The following is a 21,704-nucleotide window of genomic DNA, read 5'->3' on the forward strand; positions in this document are numbered from 1 at the left end:
CTGAATTAGTACAGTTCAATCCTGCTCTATTTTTATTTTTATTTTTATTTTTAAAAAAAATGCCCTTTAACTTGAGTAATTTAGATCTGTAGCTGTTCTACCTGGTTTTGTCATGAAACTTTCACGGAGAAATGTTATTTTCAGAACAAACTTTTCATTTTCAAGCCTTATATTGGATGTACTAGTATACATAAGTCATGTGATCGTTTTTAGTGTTGTTTTGTTGGAGTTAAAATGTGTTTAATCTGGGTGGACTTGTTTTTTTGATCAGATTTAAGGGCTGTATATATGATCAGGTTGTTGCCAGAAATTGCATTGCACCCCTGGAACGTGATTAAGCACATGAATGATTCGGAAGGGCCATTCTGAATGTTATACTATTGTAGAAGCTTCATATCTTGGAAGCAACAGTCAATTATGTTCAGAGCGAGAAATGAGTCTTTTGCCTGGCCAAGAATCAATACTTATTTAGGAGTTACGTCTCTTGCCTTGTATTATTATGTGATTCATGTCAAGTTACCAACTTTTTTACGACACTTAGGTCGTTGGGAGGAGGATTTATTGGAATGACTGGCCAAAAATATTGAGTGAATCTATTCTGAGCAGTGGCATAAACAAGTAAGCTGCCTAGCAAAAAACCCAGATCTAGTAGTTTTTACTCTGCCTGGCCTGCAAACCATCAGTTTTCTCAAAAACATTCGATCAAAACTTTAAATATTTAAGGCTTTAAGTGTAGATGTAATAGGGGAAGCCCCAGGTAAGTCACCAAAAGGTCAACTTATTGATATTTCTACCCTATGGACTATGGTTAATGGAACCTGTTGAAAGAATTTACATTTTTCTTGTTAATAACCCGTGCACGGCCACCAGGGCCATGATAAAATCATCATCATCAACGAGAGGCTCCAGCTTCAAGCTTAATACATCTTGTCCTAACAAAACTCCGGATGAAGATTGTTTCTGTTTCACCTCTGCAAGTACTCTTTCTTGCTTGTCTGTTATCTTAAATTCCGATTTTCCTACCATCCCTTTAATCTTATAGAAACTAGTACCGTCGCATCCCATATTTACATGATACTCTGTTTCTTTTCTCTTCAAAACTTTGCTGGTGTTGTGAACTTCGAAATACGGCTTGTCATTCTTTACTTGAACATCTGTCCTGTAGCCATTCCATTGTCCAAATCCAAATAGTTTCTGCACAAACATGTTTCTGGTCAGTTAGTTAGTCGTTCTCAGTGCACAAGACTCCCGACACATACTATCAAAATGATAAGCATAACTATGAATGAAGGTCTAGCATAGTATAGAAGGAGTATGTAAATTTACCTTTTGAAACATGGAAAAGAGAACATTGCCATGAAGATCCATGAGATAAACTTGTCTGGAACACTTGTTATTGTAATTATCGATGCGATAAACAACTTTGCCGAAAGAATCATAGACAGTGAAACCATTTCCATTAGCAACAAGTGATTTCATCCATATTGTATAAGTTTTTCCACTACTAGTTTGAGGAGAACAAGTTGAGATGGAGGGGGAGGCTTTGCAGGGATAAACCTTGGCCATATTGTAAAACAAGTGAAAATATTAAGAAGTGTATGACACTTACATATGGTAACAATTGAGTTTATATACACAGAGGTTTGTAGTGTTGGTGTGGGCTATAGAATGTTGAGATCCAAAAGTGTTGCAATGAGAGCTTGAGAATAAGAAATATTATTTATTAAGTAATTAATAATATAACATGACATCCATTGTGTCTATCCAAATATGAATAGAATTAAGAAATAATCTACAGGATGGTATAATTTAGAGTATTTGATTGGTCAAATATGCGATGTGTCACGTTTTAGTGATGACTGGAGGTAGCACTCAGAACACTGTGCATTGTCCTACAAATGTCACTATATGCGTCAGTGGGAAAACATTATTTTAAGCTTGGGGTCCCTTAGTATACGTGGTTGTATTTGTATATTACACATTTACACTGTGGTCATTTGAGTACAAATAATATTTTTGTTTTTAAAATGATTATCTTGCTTGACTCTTAAAAATTAAAATATCAAAAACGTATTTAAATAAATTTATCTATCTATTTCACCAAATTATAAATTGGGAGAAAATTGTATGGCTTGTATGTATGTTAATGTATACCATCATATATTTGGCTCCTACTTTTTTTTGTTAATTTAACTTATATATCTTGCAATAAATTTTGAAATCGAATTTAATATGTCTCTTAGCAATTCAAACTATTTTATCGCGTTCTATTTCCTTCGTACTTATAATGATGCAATGATTGTATAATACTCCAATTATTTAAAAATGACTGATATTTTGGTGCTTAATTTCAAAATTGAATAAGCATACATGACCGCCCTATAGAAATAGAACCGCCCACGCAATAAAATAATGGTCAAAAAGTTGATGGAAAGTATGAAATGAGTTGGGCCTACCGTTAATTGAATAGACACGCTTCTTAGATGGGATTATTCCACAAGCTCTCGAATGGTGGTACCGGGAAGGTGCATGCAGCCAAAGCCAAATTTCAATTTTTTGTAGCTCCCCACCATGTTATCATCTCATAAGGGAAGGCTGTGTAGATAGATCGCACATCTCGTATCATAATTAGGCCTTTTTTGCAAGGGCTCCACTCACTCTTGGTCGAGGGTGGCGTTCTTTGCCAATTAAGTTGGTTCCTGTCTGTAATATGTGTAGTTGGAGCTCTCACAGTCTTCCAAGGGTTACCAAAACTTTCCATCTGTCATGAGACTCATGACTCCCTGTTTAAATTCTTGTATCTTTCTACAATCGAACATATAATATTAGATGGTAAATTTCTAAAATCTCGGTATCAACCAGACGAGCTATCCGGAAAGGGACTTGTTTATAATATGGACTTGTGGTGCTCCAGAGTTCTCCCACAAACGCCCTAGCTTTGTTGTTTTGTATTTGTTTTAGGAATGTTAGAAATAAAAAAAACAAGAACACCTTTTTTCTTATGTCACGATGGATTAGTAAGAGAGTATAATATATGTAGTCAGTCAGATAACTAATCATGATTGGGTTACTAATCCTGTTATCCCGGATAAGTTGATGAAAAAACTAATAGCCGCAATATTAGTTCATGTTTGCTCTCTACTTGGTGCATGGTGATTCACCATCCCACCGTTATCCGTATGTATATTGTAATCCACGCCGAATGAATTGATTTAATCAACTGCATAATGCTTGATCATCAAATTCTATCTTAATTTGTTGTGCCTGCCAAGAAATAAGAATTGTAATTAGGGTTCTTACTACCCACACTCACAACACATGTATTTAAATGAGTCAGATTGAAATAAATCTAGCTCTCCTTAAAGACGATCATTGTTGATCCGCATCATGAAATTTTGAATTATTGTCTTTTCCAAATTAATTACTACTTAAATTAGTATAGAGTTACTTAAATTAGTATAGAGTTGGATTGGACAACTCAAGTGTTTACTAATTAATCAATTCACATATATTTCTGAGACCATATATGTAGGGGTGTATTCAATCAAGATTTTCACATGTATTTTTTAGAACATATATGTAGGGGTGTATTCAATCAATATTTTAAATTTTTTTTAAGAATTTTCAAAATTCATGAGTATTCAATTTAGATTTTGAAAAATTCTTCAAAATGGAGGTATTCATTTTGAATTGTAAAAAAACGTATTCAATTTAGATTTAAAAAAATCTATCAAAATATTAGGATATTCAATTTAGATTTTAAAAATTCCACTGAAAAAATATGATGGCATTCAAAAGTTCATGAATTTTATTTTATTTGAAAAATATGTGGATTTTGATGAATTTGGTAGTACATTTTGAATTTGAAATCTCACCAAAATACATTGGATTTTGAAAGGATTTTAAAAAAAAAACCACAAAATCATAAAGATTTTGCAAGATTTTTTTAATTAACTCCGTCAAAATCCGGAAACATTTAAGATCTACAAAAATCTTGTAAAATCCTTGAATTATAATCAATCCTTCAAAATCTCAACTGAATATAAGTCTTATTAGTCAAACAAATTAGTACAAAATAGCGGCAAGATTTTTGTAACGACGGTGTTGTATTAGCCACAAACAAGTCTGCTTAATAAGAATTACCCATTTTTATTGCATAATAAACCATTACAGTTGTTTCTTTCTTATGCATTTTGGGATGCAGCTTCTTTCTCAGAAATCAATCCGATCCTAGATACTATTTCGACCGTTGCACTTGCATCATGATAAAGTGTCGCAATTTAAATAGATCGTTTAAATTTATGGCGTAAGAGTTAAAGTTGTTCCTCGATTAGTCCATAGACAATCACAAGAGCCATAATAAGCAAATGATTAATCTGGGGCAAGGCTTCCACTCTTAAACTCAATACATCTTCTCCTAATATTACTCCGCTACATGACTGCTTTCTTTTCACCTGCACACCGTTTAACACACATTCAATTATATTTCCCTAAATAACAATAATATGTAAAATTATGATCATCTTATTATAACTTCTTAATTACCTCAGCAACAAGTTGGTTCTCTCCTCGTATTATTTTGAGTTCGGATTTTCCAGGGAACCCTACAATTCTGTAACCATTTCCTCTGACTTTGTGATCACATCCAAACCTAACATGACAACTAGTCATACTTCTTCTCAGAATCTTGCAATCTCTTCTTACGTTAAACCATGGCTTTTGCCTCCTCATATCCCCGCTAATTACGTTCAATCTAAAGCCTTCCCATTCTTCGAAAATCCTAAATCTCTGCAATAATTCACACATACACACACCAAAAAAAAACCAGCCTCGTTACACAATAAAAATCTCATCAACCAAAGCAAAAGGGAAAAGATTATCACCTTTCGTCGTAACAATAGCAGAACTTCACCATGAAGGTTCATGAGCTGCACTTGGCTTCCGCATTTCTTGTTATAGTTATCGATACGATAAACAATTTCACCATCTGAATTAAAAATGGTGCATCCACATCCATTGAACAGAAGAGATTTCATCCATATAGTATATGTGCTATCTCTTGAGCAATTTGTTGAACTCAAGGGTGTCTGATTAATTCGAGGAGACACTTTGAACATTGAAGAGTGGCTAAACAGGGTTAAGTAGAGTTGATAAAATTAAGAGGTTTCTAAAATCGAGTAATGCATGATTATATATAGCAGCTTTAACACACTATATTATAGTTTGGCTGTTGTCTATATGCGAGGGTAGCTAAATATTTACTTAATCCACCAATCTTAATGCAAGAATTCAGATACTTAACGTGCTGATTGTCTGGGAACATTTCAGCTTTCTAATCAAACAACCAGTAGAATGTTTTTACAGTTAATTTATATCCCTAAAAATGTTTCGTATTTGTGTTGGACAGTTTACAATACATATTTTTTATTGTTAATATCCTTAATTTCGTATTAATATTAAGTATAAAAACTTCCTTGTATTAAAATACTCATAAATATGAATTCAATAAAATCACTCATCACTATATTTAATCCCTTTTTCGATTCATCCTCTTTTTTCAAGGATTTCATAATTGGACCTTAAACCCATTGTAGCTGAGGGTACACCGCCTTTAATTCATCGATTAGGATGAGCAAAATTTGTTTTTTTAATATGTAAAACCTTTTCTACAACTAATTTGTTTTCTTATACTTTCTGACTTCTTTAAGTCATTTTAGTCTTTGTCCCGATTAAAGAAACATAAAATTTGGGTGTAATTCAGTGGAAAACTGTTCATGCAACATGTATTGATGTCATCAGAAACAGGACATGCAATATTGTTTGCTATTAGTATATAGTAATTTTGATTCCTCCTGATCCGATCGATTGAGTAATTGGTTTATTCTGTTAATTTAATCGTAATCAGCTGGTAATCTACGCTAAAACAACGTGCTAACTGTCTAGTTTAGGTTATGATGATGTCATCGTTCTATATATGAGTATTTAATCAGGCACCTGCTATATGAAGAAATAATGCACGAAGTAAGACGGTGGGTTCAAAGCCTTAATATATTCGTCAATTTTCAAACTTTAATGATTAAATTAATCATTTTTTGTGAAATTTATATAATATAATTAGAAAAATAAAAATTATTCGGTTTTCACCGCCCGTCTCGTATACTTCAAATACATCAATTGTTTGAAAAATTAAGACGGAATGTGAAATATTTAGAAATCATGAGAGAGGTTCGAGTTCATCCATTAATCTATACTAGGGACTTTTGCCCGCGTTACGCAAACTTGTTTTCCGACAATTTTTTAAACATAAACTGTTATATAAATGAAAGAAATTGGCATATCGTATTCTGAAATGGTGAACTTTTAATTATATTAATAAACAAATAAAAAATAATAAAGATGTACCAAAAAACATAATCGTCAATTTCAAAAAAAACTACAGGAATCTATTGCTTGATTAAAATCTCAAATCAATGCGAGGATTAATCGGCATTTTAAAAGAAAACTACGGGAACCTATTAATTCATTAAAATATAAAATCAAAGCGAGGATTATCTTCTCCAATTAGATTTTTGCGTTAAGCAAATTACGATTATAAGAAGTCCAATAGTGCATAATGTCAATGCCTAAATTATACCGTGAATAAGTTAGTTGTACATTGCTCCTACTATAGGCCTTGAAAATTCACGACATATGTTCAAAAATATAAAAATCCATAACATGTACTTGTCTTTTGGACCACCTTCTACTTTTGAACGTATTGTACTTTAAAACACATGCAATGTAGGAGAATATCTAAGATGCTTAATCAGTGAAACTACTTAGGAGAATCCTGTACATAATGAGTTGAGTAGCATAATGCTCACACTTAGTGTTCCACAAATGAGACATATTCAAATTTTTGTTGTATACTTCGCCCTCAACATGAAAGTCGGGCTTAACAGTCCTATCGCAAAGGGATATCCATAATTCTTCTCCATAAGGATGACCTTCTAACGGGTACATTGGATCTAAATTTCGTGCATTTGGGCAAAACTTATATATAGGCAAAAGATAGTTTATGTTTGTAATGTAAGCATACATCTCTTAAAACAACCTAAAAATTTCTATCAGCTTCGACCTCATGTCAGTTCTACTGAGCAATTCAAACATCTCCTGGCAAGTCTGACTTCTTTCAAGGCCTCTAAATATAGATTCAAAGAAAATATAGCTGAACAAAGATGATAAATGATTACCTGATATATGAGCCAACACTGCGAGATGGTGATCAATATTTTGCCTCAAAAACAGATTCTGAACTGAGTTGTAGAACATCGCTTGATCAACATTGTTAGGAACTACAAAAGCTATGAAACCATGAAAACGATCACTTGTAACCTCGAATGGATTCTGATGAAACTGATACAGTGCCTCCAATCCATCTTGTCCAACACTTCTTTGATTCTCAGTGAGGTTTGCCTATTTAGCCAAACCATTAACAGTCTTGCAAAACTGTTGAAATCATCTGCCTGGATAATAATGTAAGAAAAGATTAAACTGATAATGTCTGATTGAAGATTTTTCATTATTTTGGTTATTCTCAGAAATGACAGTTGAATGAAATAGATAATATGATAGAGTAAAAACATTGTGAAGAGTTGTCTAGATGAGATAATGAAAAGGTTGTGTTAAATTAATTATAATTATACTTAATGAGCTTATCATCAAATTGAATACATGCATGTGTAACAGTGAGGCCAAATAGACTCTTCACCTTCTATAGTTATGTTTTTAAGTAAAAGATCTTATATTTAGATTTTCCAGTTGATGATGTAAGAATGTTCATCATACTTTAGTGTGTAATACGTGTTGTTGACGGAGGAATTTGGTATCAACAAAATTTGAGGTTCGTCGCCGGAATCAAGATCTACGATGGTGGTTCTTTGCCTGAAAAGTGGGCGGAGTGTGGTGGTTGTGATGAATTGGGGGCTGAGATTGCTTAGGGTTGGTGGTGGCTCCTTAAGGCTCTCGCTCCCGACCCCTTATAATTTGCATACGTATCCCTATTTATAGGAAATCAAGCCCACGTAGTTCTTGGGAAATAAGAAATCTAATGGGTTTAGACTTCTTATTCCTAGGCCCGATCCATAATCCATCTTCCGCTAGCTTTAGGAATGTCCAACTATGAGGCCCAACTGCGAAGGCCCAAGGCTCGTTTGTAATCGTAGGACTTCACGGATAATGCATCTCCCCGCGCAAGGATAACATTCCGCTACAACTATCTCCCTTAAATTACGTACGCAGGTATAGCCACGGTTCACCCCAAATGCCAGACGTGTCCCTGTCCCTTGAATGAGGATAACCTACCAGATAGCAGGACAGGTGATCCCAAGCTCTTGGGTGTAAAATGCAGGATGACTCCAAAGTTCTCCAACAAGGACACCCGTTGAATACAAGAATAGAGTTCCCAAAGCACACACCATAGTTAACTCCGCATCCCCAACGAGGACATCCGTTGAATACAGGAGGAGGCCTTCAATCATCAGGCATACCCCTGGAGGCCTTCAAGCTTTTCACGGACATCCCCCTCCTTGACCGACCCAAGGAGGGAATTCTTCAAAGAGTACCTACAACAAATATGTTAGTACCATAATCATCCATTGCTCCTTCCATGTTTGCCTTGTCCTGAACTTGTCCTTATTTTCCTTGTCCTAGGTGAGAACAAGCCCAACTATCCAGATGAATCCAAAAGCATGCATCTCCCTAGGCTAGGACGCGTCCTCACCCTGTGTAATGCATAAATTATCCCTTGTATTATAGTCCAAACACATAGATAATCCATATCCTACATTTCATCTAATGAGAGTGCGTCCAACCCTAGGGCGCGTCCTCACTCTAAGGGGTGCACCCATTGTATCTTACTTTCAAATAACTCATATTACTCACTTCACCCAAAATTGGGCGCGTCCTACCCCTAGGGCACGTCATCCCCTCGTGCGTTGCAGCCCAAAACCTAATTCTTCATCCTTTTGTCCCAATTCAATTCCAATTAACCCGTATTTGACCCGAGATGATCCAATACCAAATTTTGGCTATAACAACTACCCTCTGAATTCCATATAAAGTTGGAAACAAAATTGGAATTCTAATATCTAAATCCAAGCAAAAATTTGTGTCATCCTGCACTCATATGAGTATGCGTCTTCTGCATCTTCCTTTATGAGGGCGCGTTCTCAATTAAGGCCGCGTCTTCGGATTTTTATCCTCCTTATTGACCATGATGGCGCGCTCTCACTCTTTGCCGCATTCACAATTGTCATTCACATTTCTTCCCGCCTTCACCTATGAATACCCCTTCTCTTCTTGATAACTTTAACCTTGGTTTGTCTAGAGAGGTTTACCACTTATGTACCACATCTCTAAGCTTACATGAGCTAACTCGGCGTAAGAAATAAGAGAATTTGTACAAAAGTGTGCACCTCACATACCTTGGAAAAGCACAATCCATTAACAAAGGTTTGAGGGTTCTCTAACTTTTTCATCCCAATATTGGTCTCACATGAACGCGCCTTAAACTGAAAGGGTCATCATATGAGGGCGCGCTCTAAGGAAAGCGCGACCAGAATAAAACACTAGCTCTATAATCTTCAAGTAATACATAATCTTTGATGCAAGGAGGATGTGTCTTGTTACTGAGAGTGATCCTTCCACCGATGACATAATATTACTCCATATTTGATATCTTGCTTCTTGCCAAATCATAGCTCCAAACCACTGATCTCTTATTTTCCACAAAAAGTGTGATTCTTTTATTCAAACCAAAATCAAAACTTTTATGATTTCTACAATCATTTAATTTCAAAAAATGCGCCATTTATAGTGTCAGTGTCTTCCTCAAATAATTAACATCATTAAAGGGCGCGTCCTCTTTATGAGGGGCGTTTTGCTCAAAAAAAGTGTTCATCTTTGGTGGGCGTGTCCTTTATATAAGGCGCGTCTATCTTGATAAGGAAAATCCTTTGGAGGGCGTGTCCTCTATAAGTGGAGCGTCCACCTCCACAAGGGTATTCATCCTTGGAGGGTGCGTCCTTTGTCAGAGACGCATCCACCTCGACAAGAGAAATCATCCTTGGATAACGCGTCCTCTGTCAGAGACGCATCCACCTCGACAAGGGTAATCATCCTTGGAGGGCGCATCCTCTGTCAGAGACGCATCCACCTCGACAAGAGTATTTATCCTTGGAGGACGCGTCCTCTATCAGAGACACATCCACCTCGACAAGGGTATTCATCCTTGGAGGGCGCGTCCTCTGTCAACGACGCATCCACCTCGACAAGGGAAATCATCCTTGGAGGGAGCGTCCTCTGTCAAAGACGCATCCACCTCGACAAGGGAAATCATCCTTGGAGGGCGCGTCCTCTGTCAGAGACGCATCCAACTCGACAAGGAAAATCATCCTTGGAGGGCACGTCCTCTGTCAGAGACGCATCCACCTCGACGAGGGAAATCATCCTTGGAGGGCGCGTCCTCTGTCAGAGACGCATCCATCTTGACAAGGGTATTCATCCTCGGAGGGCGCGTCCCCTATCAGAGACGCATCCACCTCGACAAGGGAAATCATCCTTAGAGGGGGCGTCCTCTGTCAGAGATGCATCCACCTCGACAAAGGAAATCATCCTTGGAGGGCGCGTCCTCTGTCAGAGACACATTCACCTCGACAAGGGAAATCATCCTTGGAGGGCGTGGCCTCTGTCAGAGACGCATCCACCTCGACAAGAGTATTCATCCTTGGAGGACGCGTCCTCTGTCAGAGACGCATCCACCTCAACAAGGGTATTCATCCTTGGAGGGCGCGTCATCTGTTAGAGACGCATCCACCTCGACAAGGGAAATCATCCTTGGAGGGCGCGTCCTCTGTCAGAACGCATCCACCTCGACAAGGGAAATCATTCTTGGAGGGCGCGTCCTCTGTAAGAAGAGCATCTACCTCGATAAGGGGAATCATCCTTGGAGGGCGCATCCTCTATAAGAGAAGCATCTACCTCGATATGGGTCTTCTACAGAATCTTCATGTAACAAAACTTAATCAAAGATCAATATTCTTAGAAGGCTTTTATCTACAACAAAGCTCAAGGGATGCAGAAATTATCTCTTGTTGAAACATCTCTCAGCGAGGCATCTCACGAAGTGGTATCTGATAAAGGGCATCTCACTCTCAGAGACATTTTCATGAAGTTGAGCATTTTCTTAAACATGGATGTTTTCCTGACCTTGAGCATCTCTCTGATTTTTAGGAAAAGCCATATATCTTACTCATGTGGCAATACGTAACACCACATAACTAATGAGAGGTGACCTACCCCCAAGCGTGCACCCTGTCAAAAACACTTTGTAGCCTCATCTTCCTCATTTGTTTCTAATGCAACTCCCATATTTTCTTTTTGCTAAAGACAACCAAATGACATTGATAATCATATCTAAAGAAGAAGTCTTAACATATGAGCCAGATATGCTCAAGGCGTGTCCTGAAAACTCACTCAGATTATTGAGGATGTGAGGGCGCGTTCGCTGAAACTAAACTTTCGACATATTAGGAAGATCATTGTACTTCATTTGCTTCTTTATAAATCATGTATGTAATATCGAGGAAGATGACATGGGTATTTCAATGAAGGTGCGCCTTAAGAGAGATAGCCTTGAAGAGTTTACTTATAATTGTTGAGTATATAACATTATATCCTGAGATGGAGGAGCTCATTCATGTCCTGGGGCCTCACCTTGACAATCAAGGGGCGCATCCTAGGATTCATGGTGCCTCTACTCTGATAGCTTCTTTTCTTCTAAAGTTCCAATATTAAGATTCTCCTTGTAGTCAATAAATTTCACCTCACCATCAATATTTTTCTGAAGGCGCGCCTTAAAGAAAGGGTATGTTTTGAAAGACAAGGAATTAGTTCCAGTCGAGCCATTCTTCAACTACTTACTATAACTCATCTGATCATCAAGACATCTTCATTGAAAACTTCCATAGACTTTTTATTCAAAGGGTGCGCCCTGGGAAGGCAATTTTCCACTGAATGTCTCACATGCAGAGGGCGCGCCTTAATAGATTGTGATACTGTGCTTGGCAAATCATGAGATTTTTTCCAGATAAGATTTCCTACCTGCAAGAAATACAAATTTATATGAAACTTTAAATGTTACCTGGAGGACGCGTCCTAGTGGGACGGACGTGTCCAATCAGCAAACTCTCCTGATATTTGTTGGAAGTCTCCTGGCCCTCGAATGTCTTCATCAAGGCGCGTTCTAAGTGTTTATGGGGATCTCCTCCGTGCTAAATATCTTTTACAATATTCTTTCTGCACAAGTCCCAGAAACAATTAACGGAAAATACAACAAAACTAGTCGAGTGTTACCTCGAGGAATCGTCTTAACGGCGATGACTAGCTCATGGTAGTAATGCCTTCTTCTTGGAGTGTTCTCCTCCCGATCCTCCTCAGATTTGCTCCTGGTTAAGTCCTCTGAACTGAATAATATTCTCAAATATTCTAAATCAAATAGGATTCTTCAGTCTTCTTGTTGGAATAGGATACTCCAATCTCCTTAATGGAATAGGATTCTTCAATCTTCTAATTAGAATAGGATTCCCCAATTTTCTATATCGAATATGATTCTTCAATCTTCTAATTAGAATAGGATACTCCAATCTTCAATACCAAATAGGTTTCTCCCAATGTTCTAAACCAAATAGGATTCTCCCAATCTTCTAAACCAAATAGAATTTTTTGGTAAAAATTCGCAGCTACTGTTTTCCTCTATTTTCGGACTGTTCAACTTTTATTCTCGTAATCATGTTATCTCCGAATTAAAGATAATTCCACAAGCTTCGTGTAGACTTTAAGATCGTTCAAATCTGACTTACGGAACTCGAGATACGACCCAAATAGTGTAAGCAAATCGCTTAACCCATCAAATCCGAATTTTCCATCCAATTTCGCTCCTTCGTGGCTATGGCTGCAAACTTCAACCTCCATGGCTGGATATCATCATCCATGGATCTTCCTCGTGGCCGCGGATACTACACTCAAATCTCCTTCGAACCCCCAGGCCGAAAACAGTTATTCACGGATCTCCTTCATGGCCGTTGTATGCAACTCCTCCGTGGTTATCTTTCAATTCTTGCGTCAAAGAACCTTCATCGTGACGAGACATTTATTCCTCCTTAGATTATGATCTTGATCAGCACCCCTCCTTCTAGCGCCAATTTGTTGACAGAGGAATTTGGTATCAACAAAGTTTGAGTTTTGTCGCCGGAATCAAGATCTACAAAGTTTGAGACATTTATTCCTCCTTAGTGTCTTGGACTTAAGTATTTTGTGTATTTGGCGTGTTTTCTAGTATTTTTGCATTTCAGGGTATAACTTGCTTAGATAGGTGGTTTTCATCAAATAAAGCTTAAGGAAGTACTTGGAATCAGTCTAGGGGTAATGAGCAAAAAAATCAGCACAAACAGGAGCAAAATGAAGAATTTTCCAGAAGGGTAACATGCGACCGCACGTTAGAAGCACACGACCGCGTGCCAGCAGGCGACCGCGTGGAGGGAGCATGCGACCGCGTGCGTGCGGAATTTCAGATTCTGGTTTTATTTGTTTTCAATTCTGTTTGGGCTTCTGTTGGCGCGGTGACTCCTAGACTCTTATATAAACCTTATGGGAAGACGTTTTCTTAAAATAAGAGCGAAGGCAAGAAGATTGAGAAGACCGTTTTAGCACATAACAACGAAGAAGAGGGAGCATTAGTTTATCTCGTGATTCTTTTAATTCGTTGTAACAGTGGATGCTAGTTTTCTCTATGCTTTGAACCTTAATACTCTTGTGACGTACTTCACTATTTATTAAGTATTTTTTTCAGCCTTATATAGTTGTGTTATTAACATGCTTTCATATGAACCCATGGTGACGATGAGTTCTAATATGGGCTAATCGTTATCATAAGGTTCTAACGGATTTACTTATGGATTTCTATAGTTAATTTATTCCGATACCTTAGTGTGTGGTGATTGACTGATATCCTGGTATTGGTTATGCTTATTCGCCTTATGTGCGTAGCTAACATATAAGATAGCGTGTTAATCTCTATTGAAGCGACAGTGAATATAGAAGTTTAAAACTTGTCATGCTAACATAGGTTCATGTATTTGTTATGCATGATTCGTAGGTAATTTTAACCATCGTACTTGCCCTATGTAATTACGATAGCTAACTTGCGCATTAAACCGTTATATTTTCAATTCTTATAGACATATAAGGAATAAGAGTAATTGGTGTCTATTCAACTTCTATCTCTTTTGTGGATGCTTGGTAGTAGGGTATTCGTACAACGAAAGTTGGCGTTTACTAGTTTCGTGTTATCTGATTAGTGTCATCACCATCACATGCTAAGGTTAAGAACAATGACTTGGAATGAAGTGGTAATGAAGTTAGAATTCCATGTTTGTCATATATAGTAATTCAACCTCAATTCTCATAGTTAATGTTATTTAGTATAATCTCTTAGTTTAATAAAAACCCAATTTGTTATTTGTCTTAGCATTGAGTGATAACCATACATTGTTGCATAGGTGCATAAATTGAACTTAACCTAAACCAGTCTCTGTGGGAACGAATCTGATTTATATCTTATACTACTTGTGAACGCGTATACTTGCGTGAATATTAGCGCTTGTTTTCGCCCTAACAAGTTTTTGGCGCCGCTGCTGGGGACTCGGTGTTAATTTTTAGTTTATGTTCTTGTCATCAGTGGTCGTTAAAGTTCACTGACTCGGACTCTTTTACTCTCACGGTTTATTTGTTTGTGTTTCAGGTACTCGGTACAATGGGAGATCCAGCAGCATGAACGAAAGCCTTGATGGATTTTTCTCAACTCAAGATCAATGACATTCAATCTAGCATTGTCCGGCCAGCTATAACAGCTAATACCTTTGAGATCAAGCCTGGCATAATTCAATAGGTGCAGAATTCAATCCAGTTTGGGGGTTCTTCAACTGAAGATCCCAATATGCACATTAGGGATTTCATTGATATCTGCGACACCTTCAAGTTCAACGGTATTTCTAAAGATTCTGTGAAGCTGATACTCTTCCCATTCTCTCTGAGGGACAAGGCTAAGAGCTGGTTACACTCTCTACCAGCTGGTTCGATTACTACTTGGGAATATATTTCTCAGAAGTTTCTTACTAAATTCTTCCCTATGGCAAAGACAACTGCACTCAGGAATGCTATTACTCAATTTGTGCAGCAAACGGGAGAATCGCTATGTGAAGCTTGGGAGCGCTACAAGGAGATGCTTAGGAAGTGTCCTCATCATGGAATGCCTGATTAGATGATCATCAATTATTTTTACAATGGGTTGGGAGCACAGTCCGGACCCATGCTCGATGCAGCATCAGGCGGAGCATTATAGGCAAAGAGCTATGAGAAAGCTTATGATCTAATTGAACTGATGTCTGCTAATGAATATCAGTATTCAACCCAGATATATTTACAGGGCAAGGTAGCAGGAGTTCTTGAAGTGGATACAGCTACGACTATCACTGCTTAACTAAATGCGTTGTCTATGAAGATCGATTCTCTGGCTAACTATGATGTTAAGCAGATAATTAGTGTTTGTGAGCTGTGTGCAGGTCCGCATGTGACGGAGCAATGTGCTATATCTAGTGATTCAGCTCGATTTGTGAGCAACTTTCAGATATCGCAGCAACCAGTTCCAGACACTTATCATCCTGACAACTGGAATCATCCTAACTTCAGCTGGAGCAACAATTAGAATGCGATGCAACAGCCGTTCCAGTAGTTTGGAAATAAGCTATTCAACCCTCCTGGTTTTCAGCAACAAATTACACCAAAACAATAAACTTATGGTGCATGTCTATCTTCGAATGAAAAATCTGAATTGGAGGAGTTGCGGCTTATGTGCAAAAACCAGGCTCTTATATGCCAAAGCCAGGCTGTTTCCATCAAGACTCTGGAGAACCAAATAGGGCAAATTGCTAATGCCTTATTGAATCGACCACCATGAACGCTTCCTAGTGATACATAAATAAATCCAGGCAAGAGGGAAGTTGAAGAACAGGTGAACACCATCAATTTGAGGTCTGGAAAGGTCGCAAGCCCCAAAATTCAGCAAGACGAAGAGCCTGAAAAATCTCAAGTTTCATAAAATGCAGTTGTAGCTGAAGAAGAAGTGTAGAAGGAAGCAGAGGTGGAATCAAGGAAGAATTATGTGGAACACACTCCTCCTGAGGGTAATACAGGGGAGAAACAGATCTATCCTCCACCTCCTTTTCCTAAGAGGCTGCAGAAGAAAAAGCTGGATAAGCAGTTTGAGAAGTTTTTGGAGGTGTTCAAGAAATTTCATATCAACATACCTTTCGCTGAAGCTCTTGAACAGATGCCTAGCTATGCGAGGTTTATAAAAGGTATTCTCTCTCAGAACGTGAAGCTCGATGACTTAGAGATCATTGCTCTAACGGAGGAATGCAATGTTGTGCTACAATAGTAGTTGCCTCTGAAGCTTAAAGATCTTGGAAGCTTCACTATTCCTTGCACCATCGGAAACTTGTCGTTCGGCAAGTGTTTATGTGATTTATGAGCTATCATCAATCTGATTCCCTTATCTATCTTCAAGAATCTTGGTCTGCGTGAACCAAAACCAATATACATGTCATTGTAACTAGCTGATCGTTCCATCGCTTATCCACGAGGTATAGTGGAGGATGTCTTGGTCAAGGTGGATAAACTCATCTTCCCTGCTGACTTTGAAATTCTTGATTTCGAGGAAGATAAGAAGATTCCCATTATCTTGGGAAGACCAGTCTTGGCTACAGGCCGAATTATGATCGATATGCAAAAAAGAGAGCTTTCGATGAAGTTTTACGATTAAAAGGTCACTTTTAATGTGTTCAAGGAAATAAAGTTACCCACAACTAAAGAGGAGTGCTTTAAAGTAGAGTGGTCGACTCTGTAGTAAATTCAGAGCCTGAGCAATTGCCAAAGTCAGATACCTTAGAGAGATCCTTAATAGGGGAATCAGTTATTGAAGATAAAGAAGGAGTAGAGCAATTGCAGGATTTGAATGCACCTCCGTGGATGAGGAGGTTGGATATGCCATTCGATTCTCTTGGGTTAGCAGAGCTGAAAATTTCTCAGGAGCGTTTTGAACCATTTATTCAAGAAGCTCCTAAACTTGAGCTCAAATGAATGCCAGATCACTTGAGTTATTCATTCTTAGGTGCACCCCATGATAAGGGATTGGGTTATAATTTTGATGATGTAGAGAGTGGATGGACGGATATTCCCGTGCCTACAGAGTGTTCTTATCATGTGCAATAGGTAGTTGATAGGACTGGTATTGGTGATGCACAGTATAAAAGATTGACTAGGCGTATGGAGGCCATGCATGTCATCCACCAATATTTTGCTGAAGATTTGACACACGCTTTCGGTACTGTTGTTCGAGACACTGGTGGCGAGGTTGATTGGCCACCTGATCCTCTACCCGACGAGGGTGATTCTCCCGCTAATTAGGTTTGCCTGAAATCCTTATTATTACCGTCAATGAGGAAATTGAAAATTTTAAGTTTGGGGGTGATAATGTAAGGATTAGTAGTGTGTGTGTGTGTCTATATAGATTCATATATATATATTCATATTACATGTTTAGTTATAGTTCATTCATATTTTTGCATGATTGTTCATTTAGGACATATTTGTTTGCATATTTGTTTATGTTATTATGTGAGTCCATATAGTTGCATTTTCATGCATATGTCATGATCCCTTTGTGTTGCTTTACCGATTAATATGTGATATTGATGCGAGTGTAGTGATAGCGTTGAAGTGTGTTGAATCGTGTTACGTTGACATGCATGCTAGAAACACTTATAATTTCACTAAGTCTTAGAGTATGCTTAAGGACTAGATCGTTGTCATGGTTTGATGGTTTTTGAGGTTAATCTATTGCTTATACTTAGAATGCATGCTAGGCTCTTATTGATAAAAGACATGAAAAGGTAAAAATTGGAGATAGAAAATTGGAATTCATTGCTAGTTGTGGCTAGGCGTCAAATGGTTAGTAGCCGGCTCGTATTGTATACGAGTAGTCTAGGGTTGAGCAAGATGGAGCGAAACGCACTTGCTCGGAAATTGAAAAAATATATATGTGTGAAATAGAAAAAAAAAGAGACAGAAAAAAATATGGTTTAATACACAATTGATCATGAGTGGGCTCTTTGGTATTCGAGTTATTAAGTTCTTAGGGGACTTCGTGCCTAGTGACCTAAGATTTTTATAGTCTGGGATCCGCTAACCTAACTCTCGCTAAATGGGTACCATTGCAAAAATCTTTTGTGGACCTCACTCATTGCACGATCAAATAAGCATTTGTTTTATGTGTTGAATAAAAGCATGAATTCGTAATAAACTCCAATAATCTTGTAGTCTTATAATTCATTTTGTGTCTAGAATATATTCTTCGTATAAGCGTGTGATTGCCTTGAGGATAATTAAGTTATGATGATTGATCTAGTTTCGAGGCATATCTATTAAGCATTCGCACACACCACGTTTCTAGTTGTATGTTAGCTTGCATGATTTTCTTGATCTTTAGTCGCCTAATTGCATTTATTGATATGTCATGTGTTGGTTGGTTTAGTCATCGCGAGAGGATCGCCGCATTCATATAGTTGCATTCATGCATGATTTATTCTGAGTTTGAGTCTGTGATGCTTGAGGAAAAGCATCGATTCAAGTTTGGGGGTGTGATAAGTGGCATTTTATACCATTTAAAGTGTCTCATAATAGCTTGAATTGGTGTCTTGGACTCAAGTATTTTGTGTATTTGACGCGTTTTCTAGTGTTTTTGCATTTCAGGGTATAACTTGCTTAGATAAATGGTTTTCATCAAATAAAGCTTAAGGAAGTACTTGGAATCAGTCTAGGGGTGATGAGCAAAGAAATCAGCATAAACAGGAGTAAAATGAAGAATTTTCCAGAAGGGTAACACGCTACCGCGCGCTAGGAGCACGCGGCCGCGTGCCAGCAGGCGGCCGCGTGGAGGGAGCATGCGACCGCGTGCGTGCGGAATTTCAGATTCTGGTTTTATTTGTTTTCAATTCTGTTTGGGCTTCTGTTGGCGCGGTGACTCCTGGACTCTTATATAAACCTTATGGGAAGACATTTTCTTAAAAACAAGAGCGAAGGCAAGAAGATTGAGAAGACTGTTTTAGCACACAACAACAAAGAAGAGGGTACATTAGTTTATCTCGTGATTCTTTTAATTCATTGTAACAATGGATGCTAGTTTTCTCTATGCTTTGAACCTTAATACTCTTGTGACGTACTTCACTATTTATTAAGTATTTTTTTCAGCCTTATATAGTTGTGTTATTAACATGCTTTCATATGAACCCATGGTGACGATGAGTTCTAATATGGGCTAATCGTTATCATAGAGTTCTAACGGATTTATTTATGGATTTATATAGTTAATTTATTCCGATATCTTAGTGTGTGGTGATTGATTGATATCCTGATATTGGTTGTGCTTATTCGTCTTATGTGCATAGCTAACATATAAAATAGCGTGTTAATCTCTATTGAAGCGACAGTGAATATAGAGGTTTAAAACTTGCCATGCTAGCATAGGTTCATGTATTTCTTAGGCATGATTCGTAGGTAATTTTAACCATCGTACTTGCCCTATGTAATCACGATAGATAACTTGCGCATTAAACCGTTATATTTATAATTCTTATAGATATATAAGGACTAAGCATAATTGGTGTCTATTCAACTTCTATCTCTTTTGTGGATGCTTGGTAGTGGGGTATTCGTACATCGAAAGTTAGCGTTTACTAGTTTCGTGTTATCTGATTAGTGTCATCACCATCACATGCTAAGGTTAAGAACAATGACTTGGAATGAAGTAGTAATGAAGTTAGAATTCCATGTTTGTCATATATAGTAATTCAACCTCAATTCTCTTAGTTAATGTTATTTAGTATAATCTCTTAGTTTAATAAAAACCCAATTTGTTATTTGTCTTAGCATTGAGCGATAACCATACATTGTTGCATAGGTGCATAAATTGAACTTAACCTAAACCAGTCTCTGTGGGAACGAATCTGATTTATATATTATACTACTTGTGAACGAGTATACTTGCGTGAATATTAACGCGTGTTTTCATCCTAACACCTGTGCAAGGATAACATTCCACTACAGCTATCTCAGTTGAATTACGAACACAGGTATAGCCACGGTTCACCCCAAATACAAAACGCGTCCCTGTCCCCCGAATGAGGATAACTCACCAGATAGCAGGACAGGTGAACCCAAGCTCTTGGGTACAAAGTGCAGGATGACTCCAAAGTTCTCCAACGAGGACACCCGTTGAATACAAGAACAGAGTTCCCAAAGCACACACCAAAGTTAACCCCGCATCCCCAATGAGGACACTCGTTGAATACAGGAGGAGGCCTTCAATCATCAGGCATACCCTTGGAGACCGTCAAACTTTTCACGGACATCCCCCTCCTTGACCGACTCAAGGAGGGAATTCTTCAAAGAGTACCTACAACAATTACGTTAGTTCCATAATCATCCATTGCTCCTTCCATGTTTGCCTTGTCTTGAACTTGTCCTTATTTTCCTTGTCCTAGGTGAGAACAAGCCCAACTATCCAGATGAATCCAAAAGCATGCATCTCCCTAGGCTAGGATGCGTCCTCACCCTGTGTAATGCACACATTATCCCTTGTATTGTAATCCAAACACATAGATAATCCATACCCCGCATTTCATCTAATGAGAGTGTGTCCAACCCTAGGGCGCGTCCTCACTCTACGGGGTGCACCCATTGTATCTTACTTTCAAATGACTCATATTACTCACTTCACCCAATATTGGGCGCGTCCTACCCCTAGGGCGCGTCCTCCCCTCGTGCGTTGCAGCCCAAAACCTGATTCTTCATCATTTTGCCCCAATTCAATTCCAATTGACCCGTATTTGACCCGAGATGATCCAATACCAAATTTTGGCTATAACACGTGTCATAATAAATAAACTTTAATACATTAATCTTTTGCATGACGTCATTTTTCTTGGGAGATGCAATATATAAAATGTTTTAACTCTAATGTCCCCACAAATGCTATGCCGTGTTTAAGAAAACATATTTGTTTAATTGTACAAATAGTTAAATCTCAATATTAATATAATTTATAACTTTTAAAAATGGGTTTACTATATCTAACTTCAGTCAATATAAAACGGAATAGGATGGACAACGGTATCATGTGAAAAAATAATTATCTTATCAGTAGATACATGCCTCATAAGTCCTGCAGGTTCCATTACTACAAAATTATGAATATCATATATGTTTCCTTCAAGTATGATATTGCTAACATCATGCCAAATCACACGATTTACAAATGCAAAGACATGACAATCCTGCATAATAAAAGCTCATTGGAAACTCTTCTATACAAACAATAATCATATACTACTACTACACAAAATGCAAGACATTACCTCTAAATCAAGCACAATTAGATTAACACCTCGGAATTGTTGAATGCGAGAAAATGAAGGCCACATCCTAGTAATACGTGCACGAACCCTCCAATCAGTCCTAGTGATATTAACCAATGGAAGGTTATCTTCCAT

The 21,704-nt window shown here is 37.8% G+C and overlaps 2 protein-coding genes and 1 non-coding gene across 3 annotated transcripts; all 3 read right to left on the reverse strand.

Moving 5' to 3' along the window:
• Positions 1-702: 702 nt before the first annotated feature.
• LOC141663613 (protein LURP-one-related 11-like) lies at positions 703-1,702 on the reverse strand. Its single transcript, XM_074469400.1, has 2 exons — positions 1,327-1,702; positions 703-1,194 (listed from the first exon to the last, which is right to left on the reverse strand). Exons 1-2 carry the CDS (start codon positions 1,564-1,566, stop codon positions 832-834), a joined length of 603 nt encoding a protein of 200 aa, XP_074325501.1. The 5' UTR covers positions 1,567-1,702; the 3' UTR covers positions 703-831.
• Positions 1,703-4,210: 2,508 nt separating this feature from the next.
• On the reverse strand, positions 4,211-21,704 carry LOC141664776 (uncharacterized). Its single transcript, XM_074470733.1, has 6 exons — positions 21,570-21,704; positions 21,363-21,488; positions 7,233-7,455; positions 4,884-5,107; positions 4,546-4,788; positions 4,211-4,454 (listed from the first exon to the last, which is right to left on the reverse strand). Exons 1-6 carry the CDS (start codon positions 21,702-21,704, stop codon positions 4,314-4,316), a joined length of 1,092 nt encoding a protein of 363 aa, XP_074326834.1. The 3' UTR covers positions 4,211-4,313.
• On the reverse strand, positions 15,242-15,348 carry LOC141669896 (small nucleolar RNA R71). Its single transcript, XR_012554142.1, has one exon. It is a non-coding gene; the product is annotated as a small nucleolar RNA R71 (small nucleolar RNA).

This window comes from Apium graveolens, chromosome 6 (genome assembly GCF_009905375.1).
Source record: "Apium graveolens cultivar Ventura chromosome 6, ASM990537v1, whole genome shotgun sequence".
In the NCBI taxonomy this organism is placed as follows: Eukaryota; Viridiplantae; Streptophyta; class Magnoliopsida; order Apiales; family Apiaceae; genus Apium; species Apium graveolens.